Genomic DNA, 9,766 nt, shown 5'->3' on the forward strand with positions numbered 1-9,766 from the left:
CTTGGGAGGGTGGAGGGACAGCGCAGCAGGGGAAGACCCTCTATGAGATGGATTGATTCGGTGACTGGGGTAATCGGGATGGGTGTGTCAGAGGTGGTGCGGTTGGCACAGGATAGAGCAGGGTTTAGGGCTGTTGTGCATAGGGTCGCTATGAGTCGGAAAAGACTCGACGGCACATAACAACAACAACATAAAAATCTCTGGAAAGGGGAAGGCAAAGAGGAAAGCAGGTGGAAAAGAGGGAAGAGTAAAGATCACTAGAATACTAGATTTTAGTGGTCAGAAGGGGTGGGGTTCAAAAGCATGTAAGTTTCAATGAGGACTTGAAAACATAGGGTGGTAATAGACATAGATCAATAGTAATTAATTATATAAAATAAAACGTTTATGAATGATGGTATGAGACACAACATAAATGAAGGATTGTACAAAACACAGTATGAATAAAACACAATGTAGGAATTTTTGTATTAACCCAATTATAAAAAAATAATTTTAAAACAAAATGTTATCATATTTCTTGAAAAAATTTTTAAAAGGAGGTGATAATCTAAATATGCCAAAAAGAGGAGCAAAGTTTTAGATAGGAGTGTAAACTGCATCTTCCAGTGTCTGAGCTTTCCTGCTTCTCTAACTACCAGTTTGAAAGTTATGTGTGGAAACCAAGGGAGAGCAGGTACAGAAAATAACTAATTACTGACTTCCAAGGTAAAAACAAATTTGTTCACAAGGCTATAAAAATCTTTGTAAAACAAATGAATTAACATGGATAAGCAAGAAAATAAGATTAAATAAATTTTGCCTCAAAATTTTACAAGCTTTAAGAATGTTTTTTATACAATGAGCATTTCACAATAGAATTCAGAACACAAAGATTTCTAAATATGCCACTGAGAGAATTTTTAATTTTATTTTTGTCTGTTCTTCAATAAAATATCTTAGAAGCCTGGTTACAAAATGAGAGCAATTCTAAACGTCACTATGTGGCATGAATCCAGAAACCAGAACTACAATGGTTGCAGGACATTATTTTTTTTTTTCTTTCTTAATCCAAATGAGAAATAGATCTTTGGGTCCAAAGACTTATGCATCTGTAATTACAAAAGTCTACTATGAGTACAAATAAATGTTAACAAGTTAAATGACTGATAGTAATTTAAAAGAGGAATTCAGACAGAACAGAAGGAAGAGACTGAAATAGTACCTTTTGCATCATCAGAACCTGAAGCCAAGAGTTTAGGATCCATCAAATTAAAGTCAACACTCCAACACCTCTTCTCATGTTCCTGGATTTAGAGGGAAGCCAAGTTAGATTCAAACTGTATACAGACCTTTAAGTAACTGCAAAACTGGGGGAGAGGGACTAATCCAAAAGACTTTATATCAATTTATTGTTACTGTGAGGTGGGGAACTAGAAGAATAAACAGGCTACATGGAATATCAATGGAAAACAAATTATCATGGCAACACAAAGTTGCCAAAGATCTAACTTTTGATATGAGCATTAGTCCAAATCATTCATTTGGAAATTCATTTGATATAATCTAAATATGAACAAGTCTGACAAGATACTTCAGATAAGTATTGTAAGGTATTATATAGGTAAAGAAAATTCAAATAGTAGCTCCAAATCTGTAATTATGAAGGATGGGTAAATCAGAAATAGACTAACTATGTAAGCGGGTGATATTAGTACAAGAGGCATGAGGCAGCTGGCTTACACACTTTCATGAAGGTATTTATTAGTTAAGATGACTAGGGGAAAACTTACAAAATACACAAATAAAATATGATGTAAATGAAACAATTATATAAATTTTTTAAAAGGAGAAAAGAATCAATAATTTTAAAGCACATGAATTTCTACAGTTGTTCGGAAAAGAAACTGAAAAAGTGATTTTTGTAAGAAATAACTGGTATCCGTATTTACCTGATAGACTTTTGACCTCTGTCCTGTGAATCCATCCCATAGGATGACAGTGCCTTCATAATCACTGCTAGCTAACAAGTTCTTATGATAACTACTCCAACTGATACAGCTAAAAGAAAAGTAGTTAAGAATTAATCTAAGAAAATGTATAGAACAATGTAATATCAAGAATTTCAATGTGTTCAGAAAAATTAGTGCTTTTTAAATGGTCTACAAGAGTAGACTCTGCCTAACAAACAGGAGAGAATAGGCATTATCAATATAACCCCCAGGCTGGTGTTCTTTCTTGGCTGGATTTTTTACTGAGACTATCAGGTAATGCCAGCACTAATCAATTTCAATATATGAGGAGAACATGTCTATGAGTGAAGATAATGGAGACCTGGAGAATGTTGTGACTGAATGAAGGAAAGCAGATCACCCTATTTTTAAGCTACTGGACACAGCTGTCAACACCTATAGAGTTGTGGAGTTTTTTGTTTTGTTTAAAAAAAAAAAAGAACCACAGATTTATGTATCACCACTGAAAAAATGACTAGTAAAAGCTTACAATTGAAATTATATTTGATGTACAGAGTTTGTGCTGTTCTTAAGTACTCGGAAAAGCTAACCATAGAAAAATGTACACTCTTCCTGAGACATAGCTGTATCATATACATAATAAATCTCACGTATAATTTAGACAAAGTATTCTAGCTTTTCTGTAAGTACCACAGCATGGTCAAGGGCACAGGCTGAAAAACCCAAATTATTACTATTGAGTCATCGTTCCTCTGCATCTGAGTTGTGCAAAAAACAAGGCATTTTAATTTTCATCTGCTTCAATTTTTTTATGTATAAAATGGAGCAACAATATTTAAATACCTCACAACTCTATTTAAGACAAAGCACTTAAAAATATATATCACCTGACCCAGAATAACTCAATGAAATTCTATTGTCCTCATGTTGTTCTCCCTCCACATAAGACACATAAACTATAACAGATTCTAAATGAGTGTTACAAATTATAAGAGTTAAACATTTTAATGCTTATTAAAAGATAAACACAAAAACAAACTCACTGCTACTGAGTTGATTCCAACTCTTAACAAACACACAGAACTTTCCGAGAGGGTCTCCAAGCTAGAGATGTGGAAGCAGAGTGCCACATCTATCTCCCACAGGGTAGCTGGTGGATCTGAATCACTACTACTTACCTCTGATTAGTGACTAAGCCCTAAAATCACCATGTTGCAAGGCTCCTTACTTACATATAAACATAATTTAGTGAGAGAAAGAATTAAAATATACACACAGAGGAAGATTCACAATGAGATAAACAGACTGACAGAAGGCCTACAATAATGGGTTCAAACCTAGAAACGACCATGAGGATGGCTCAGTTTCATATGTTGTGCACAGGGTAGCTGTGAGTCAGAACCAACCTGATGGCAACTCACCCACAATGAAGACATATTGTAGGTGCATTTCATGTAAATAAAAAAGATAGAAAGAGGACTTTTTTAAAATGTTCTAAGTTCTAAATAAATTTAAGAGTACTTCTTTAATTTACATTCTTTTTAAGCCAGTGACCATAAGAGCTTAGGAAGCTTGTTTAAAAAAATTTAAAAAACAAAACAGATTCTAGGATTATCTGAGATTTCACTAGATAAATCAGAAAAATTATATACATTATTTTGTAAGAGTGTGTGTGTGTACTGTGTTGACGTTGTGTATCACTGAATCAGAATGGATTCATAGCTGACTCTCTGGCGAGTTAGCAGAGGCAGCATGGAAGGAAACTGCTCATCTTTCTTCCACAGAGCAGTTGGTTGATTCAAACCGAGTACCTTTAGGACGGCAGCATAGCTTCTTGCCACTAGGCCATCAGAGCTCCCTTGGTCTATTATGCATGTTATATCTATATATTTGTATATGTATGTGTATATTACATTAAAAAAAGAATATAAATACCTGATTTTGGAATTGCAGGTCATTTCATTTTCCGGGTAATGAATATCCACTGCATCCTGAATGACTGTGCCATATTCATAGACTTTAATCTTCTTTGTAACCCCAGCAATGGCAAAATAGTCACAATCCCGGTCAAATTCAATACTAAGGAGAGAAAAAAGTATATACTTAATAAGACTGCCTACCTATCTTCATGCCAATTATAATGACATTTCCGATTTCTGCCATTTTATATTCCTAAAGTTACTTTGTAAACAAGGATGAGATCCACTTGAAATGTCTTCAAGCAGTAATAGGTATCTATGTCCACATTAAATGGTTACCAAAACGAAAATTGAAACCGAGTGCCGCTGAGTTGAGTTTTCCTCACAGCAATCTTTCATTGAGTTTCTGAGGTTGTAAACAGTAGCAGGAGGAGACTGCCTATATTACTCCCAAGGGGCAGCTTGTGGATTTGGACCATCAATCTTTCAATCAGCCGTCTTATGTGTTATGCAATGCACTGCCAAGTCTCCTTTATACTGTTATCAAGAAACCTCAAATTATAGGTAGCAGGAACTCTGTGTATATTTGCAATTCACCTTAAGGATGAACATTTGTTCCTAAGTTCCTGTCACACGTTTCAATCCAAAACTAGCAACCATAAAATAACTTACCCATTATAAAAACTTACATGTTATAGTGCCAAGATAATGAGGAAAGATTTAATAATTTGGTATATTAATGAAAAAAACAGTAAATATCTTTCCATCAATTCTTTCAATTTCCCTTTCATTTTGTACATTATCAAGGCTACTAAGTTATACTGTAAAGAGAGTAAGGAAAGATTTAACAGTCTGGCATACTAATAAAATGTTGACAAAGAATTATCAGTAATTATTCTTCCTCAATTCTAGCTATTTCCACACCTTTCACTTTATGTGGCCAAAAGAATTTAATGATATCTCAATAAATAAATCTGCATACAGATTGAACTACTGAAGCAATTATGGAAAGAGTAAAAAGAAATTAAAATGCTATCACTAAATTATCATTACTTTTCCCCACTATTATTCTTAATCCCTCAAACAGCTATGATAGCTCTTACTTACGAATCATAATATTCAATTCTTACATAATTAGCAGGCAAACACAAAATTCTAAATTTGTCATAATTTTTCTTATAAATTTCCTTTCCTGCTGACCTTACTATGTAAACTTCAAAATTATTCAATCCTAGAGCATAAGTTCTCTAATTTTTAAAAATTTTATTCAGATTTATTTTCAAAGTTTGAATACATTGTTTTCACGAAAGATCCTTCCTATTTTCTTCACCCCATCCACCCATCAAATTGTGCAACCCTATCTATGATTATAACAACCTACCCCCTCCATCTTCACTTCTCTATTTCCACCCTACTCCCCGCCCTGGGTCCTGAGACTCATTCTACAATGATGATTCACCATGCAGTATCCCCTTTGCTATTCAAATGACTGTTTCTTGGTAAACAAACAGGCTTAGCACTAGCACAATTAAGTGTTCTGAATTCTCATTCTTTGTCACTTTGGTGTACTGTGATGGCTTGCATACTGCTGGTACTCTGGATGGTATGCCACTAGACTGATAATTAAGTAGGTAATAACAGTTCTGAGTATCCTATGGTCTGCCAAAAGAACAAGCAAGTCTATCCTGAAGGAAGTGAAAGCAGATTGCTTCTTAGAGACAAGGACAGGGAAATTTCAACTCATTTACTTTGTATATATTCTGGAACAAACAATATCTGGAGAGAGACATCAGGCTGAGAAAGGCAGAGGGTCAGAGAAAGAAAGGGAGATACTTAACAGGATAGACTGACACAGTGACTAGAGCAATGCGTTTGATATAGATGATGAGGATGGTGCAGAATAGGGCAGGCTTCCGATCTGTTGTTCATAAGTTCATGGTAAGTTTTAAATGGCTCAATGACACCTAACAACAACAACATGATATTTGTCAAATTAATTATTGGTTCATTTAGTTGAAATTGTACATAGGGTTTTTGAAGGCCTGTAATTTCAGAAGTGGATGGCCAATCCTTCTTCCTAGTCTGTCTCAATTTTTAAATATATATAATAGTATTTGACAGACAAGCATTCCACAGAAAAGAGCAGATGGAAGACATTTACCAGTTAGAAAAAGACGAATATTCAATGTTGCTACCCACCCCGCTACAGGTTTGGCTGTTTTAGTTTTTGGTTTTTTTGTTATTTTTTAATCTACCCTTTCCCTATTGCACCACCAACCCGTCTTACTTTTGCCTACAACATTCAACACCCGTCTCCCATTGACCAGCCCCTGATGTGATGGCCTAAGTCTCAAGCCATGAGGATTTCTTTGATTCTGAACATATTATGCTGCTGTCAGTCTCTTATGATGCAGTCAGTATGATTTCAATTTAAAGTTAAGTACAACTGTCACGTAACCCGAGACACTGGGCTGTACGAGAAGAAATGTGGCATCAGGATTGGTGGAAGAAGCATCAATAACCTGCATTATGCGGGTAACACAACCCTGCTTGCGGAAACTGCAAAGGACCTGAAGCGCTTGCTGCAGAAGGTCAAGGACTGCTGTCTCCAATATGGATTGAAGCTCAACATCAAAAAAACAAAGATTCTCACCACTGGACCAATTGGCAGCATCAGTATGGATGATGAAGAGATTGAGATAGTTAACAGTTTTAGGTTACTCAGTTCCATGGTCAACACTCTTGGTAACAGCAGCCAGGAAATCAGGAGATGAATTGCATTGGGAAAGTCAGCTGTGAGGGACCTCTCAAGAGTACTAAAGAGCAATGACGTCAGGCTGGAGACTAAAGTGTGCCTGATCTAGGCTACAGTCTTTGCAATTATGTGTTATGCATCGGAGAGTTGGACAGTGAATAAGGATGACAGAAAGAGAATTGATGCCTTTGAGCTGTGGTGCTGTATAAGAGTACTGAATATACCATGGACTGCTAGGAGAACAAACAGGTTTGTCCTGGAGAAGGTGAAGCCAGAATGCTCCTTGGAGTCAAGGATTCTGAAGCTTTGTCTGACATTCTTTGGCCATGTTACAAGGAGGGACTGGTCCTTGGAGAGGGACATCATGTTTGGGAGGGCAGAGGGACAGCGCAGGAGAGGAAGACCCTCAATGAGATGAATCAATTCTGTGACTGGAGTGGTGGGAATGAGTGTGCTTGAGACAGCAAGGTTGGCACAGGAAAGAGCAGTGTTTGGGGCTCTTGTACAAAGGGTCGCTATGACTCACAAGTGACTCGATGGCACAAAACAACAAGAAGAACAGTAGAAATTAGTAATAATGATAGATATGGAAAATTAGTATAAAATAAAGAGCATTTCCCTAATACACTGAGTTCATATTTCATTACAAATCTGAATCTTTATTTCATAAATGTTTTTAAAGAAATTTCATTAATTGTCATTGAATATAGCACAATTTGGCAAATGATCCACTTTTACTCAATTCTAGCAGAGTATAATTCTATAGCAATATGATACATATATTTGTACAACCCCATGGGAACTGCTTTCTCAGCTACTGTTTGCTACCCTATGAATTCTAATGCAATATAACTGAATTGATGGTAACAACTTATCTACCCTAACTCAATTTTTACTTGTAGCTTCCTACTATTCAAGGAGAAATATTTCAGGGTCTGGTAAAGGGCAAGTATCAGAACTGACATTCTGTTTTTAACTAACAAGGTTTCATTATGACTGGAACTTCAGGAAAAATAAATGTAAACTAAAAACTTCCCTTTATCTATAAATATACATAACTAGTAACAGCATTCCATTGTTACTCTTATAAAAGTTTAATGTGCTATTATCTACCATTTTAGTTCTGCATATTAAAAAGTACATACTAATATAACAGAAATAACAGTGCAAAAAGAACACTAACAAGTAAGTAAAAAAATACCGTCTGTCAAAAGAACTAAATCAATACAGAAGCCTATTACTTCTTCTATTGTTAACTTGTTATTCAAAACAGCTTTCTCCTTTTTGTCAAGAAAGGTTACTTTTTAGTTCTATTACTTCACTCTTAACAGCCATACTAAAAATTTAACTTTCTGTTTTGATATCTTTACTGAGGGGGTTTTCATATGACTGTGTTTTAATTCTAAGAAGCATTATATTTTGGGTGATCAAGCTCCTTTATACCTTAAAGAAAAGTTTTAAGAAGATACGGATCAAAAATATAAAGAATGTTAGTATTTCTAATGTTTTACTTAAAAGGAGGAGGGGAAAAGGAAGTCAAATAGCTGTTGTTTTGCTTTTTCCTTTCTCTAAAAGTTCTTTCATACCACTAAAATTCTTTAAGGTCTAAGTACTCCAAATAGTGAACTATTTCCTATATGAATTAATATTTAGAAGCAGGAGTGGCATCCATTTCCTAAACAACATGCCTCTGGAAATTTTATGAACTTCGATAAATGTTGATAGTTATAAGGGTCTCTTTAGGCCTCTTGTTCATAGGGTCACTATGAGTCATGCTCAACTCTATGGCAATCAACAACAATTAACATAAACTTGCCCAAGTTATTAATTAAAAAAAGAATGATAAAAAAGTCTCCCAACTACTGTACAAAGTCCACTTATGCCACCCACTATCACCAGTATTTCTTAAAACAAGAGGTTTATGAAGATTTATTGCAAGGAAAAATTCAGCTTCACAATACTTTCTTTTTTTAAATTTAAGGATACAGAAACATATTTCCTCAAAAACTAATATTATTGGAACTTTAAACAGGGAAATAAAACACATTTTTCTTTCACACTTGAAAAGTTTCAATGCTTTTTAAGAAAGTGATTTATTTCAGCAATTGAAAAAAACGTAATCCAGCAACAGGGAACTGGCTATATTCTTTGTCAAGAGAGTCATCAGTCAAGTGATTAAGCAGAAATGCAACAGACCACACAAGACAGTTGATTAATGCATACCACTGGCACAAAGTGGCGCAGCGCAATGCAAAGCTGTCAATATGCCAAAGCAGTGAATTCTGTCACTATCCCCACTGTCTATCATATCTTTTTAGTTATAAAGCAGGAATTAACAAACAAGGCAGATTAATATACATGGATGCTAGAATCCAATTTATCAAAAGAAAATAGAAACAAAGGGTTGCTGTTAAAAAGTCTTACTCATTTTCATGCAGTGTGCCACAAAAGAGACACATTACCATTAAACTCAAGAAAAAGAAAATATTAAAAAATTCAGCATTCCAATGAGATAAAAATCAAACTTATAAAGAATATATTACAAAGAAAAAGATTGTCATTCAATTGACTTTATTTTAAAATCCATAATATATGCTAAACAAATATTGACACTTATAATTTGTCAAGTACTAGTTAAAGCATGCCACATAAATGATATAGTCACAGTATAGATATAGGGGCCTCAGGCAGCCTAGTGGGTAGGTAGGCAATTGTGCTGCTAACCCAAAAGTGGAACCTCTCTGGCAGTTCAAATTTACTTTGGGGCAATGATGGGCAATATCTTCCTATGTGATTTATAGCCTCTGAAAAACCCCTAAAGTGTCAGCTATGTATTGCTTCCAACTCTATGGCAATGGGATTTGTGATACTCTAGATAAGGACTCAGGTGTATTTATATTCTGTAATTTTCCCAAGGTTGTGTTGTGTTGGGTATTGTCGAGAGGGGAAAAAATCATAGGTGACCCTCCGGCATGTTTTCAGAAGCAGTAATCATAATTCAAGTTCTAGTAACTAAGTTTGAGAATCTATGCCATTTTAACAGAAATTAACATTTAATAGAAGAAATTAACAGGTCTTCAAAGAGCATATGCACAGGTAAAATAAGCAAGAAATATTTAACAAGTATATATAATATATAT

The 9,766-nt window shown here is 34.9% G+C and overlaps 1 protein-coding gene across 1 annotated transcript in view; it reads right to left on the reverse strand.

Moving 5' to 3' along the window:
• The window catches only part of RFWD2 (ring finger and WD repeat domain 2, E3 ubiquitin protein ligase), a 273,178-nt gene that overhangs the window by 93,011 nt on the left and 170,401 nt on the right, over window positions 1-9,766 (reverse strand). Inside the window, exons 12-14 of the mRNA XM_006887764.1 lie at window positions 3,888-4,031; window positions 1,932-2,040; window positions 1,205-1,286 (exon numbers count right to left, since the gene is read on the reverse strand). Coding sequence (XP_006887826.1) covers window positions 1,205-1,286; window positions 1,932-2,040; window positions 3,888-4,031 — 335 coding nt within the window. The remainder of the gene's footprint in view (window positions 1-1,204; window positions 1,287-1,931; window positions 2,041-3,887; window positions 4,032-9,766) is intronic.

The sequence above is a fragment of the Elephantulus edwardii genome, unplaced genomic scaffold (genome assembly GCF_000299155.1).
Source record: "Elephantulus edwardii isolate Elephantulus edwardi_28Jun2011 unplaced genomic scaffold, EleEdw1.0 scaffold00061, whole genome shotgun sequence".
NCBI lineage: Eukaryota > Metazoa > Chordata > Mammalia > Macroscelidea > Macroscelididae > Elephantulus > Elephantulus edwardii.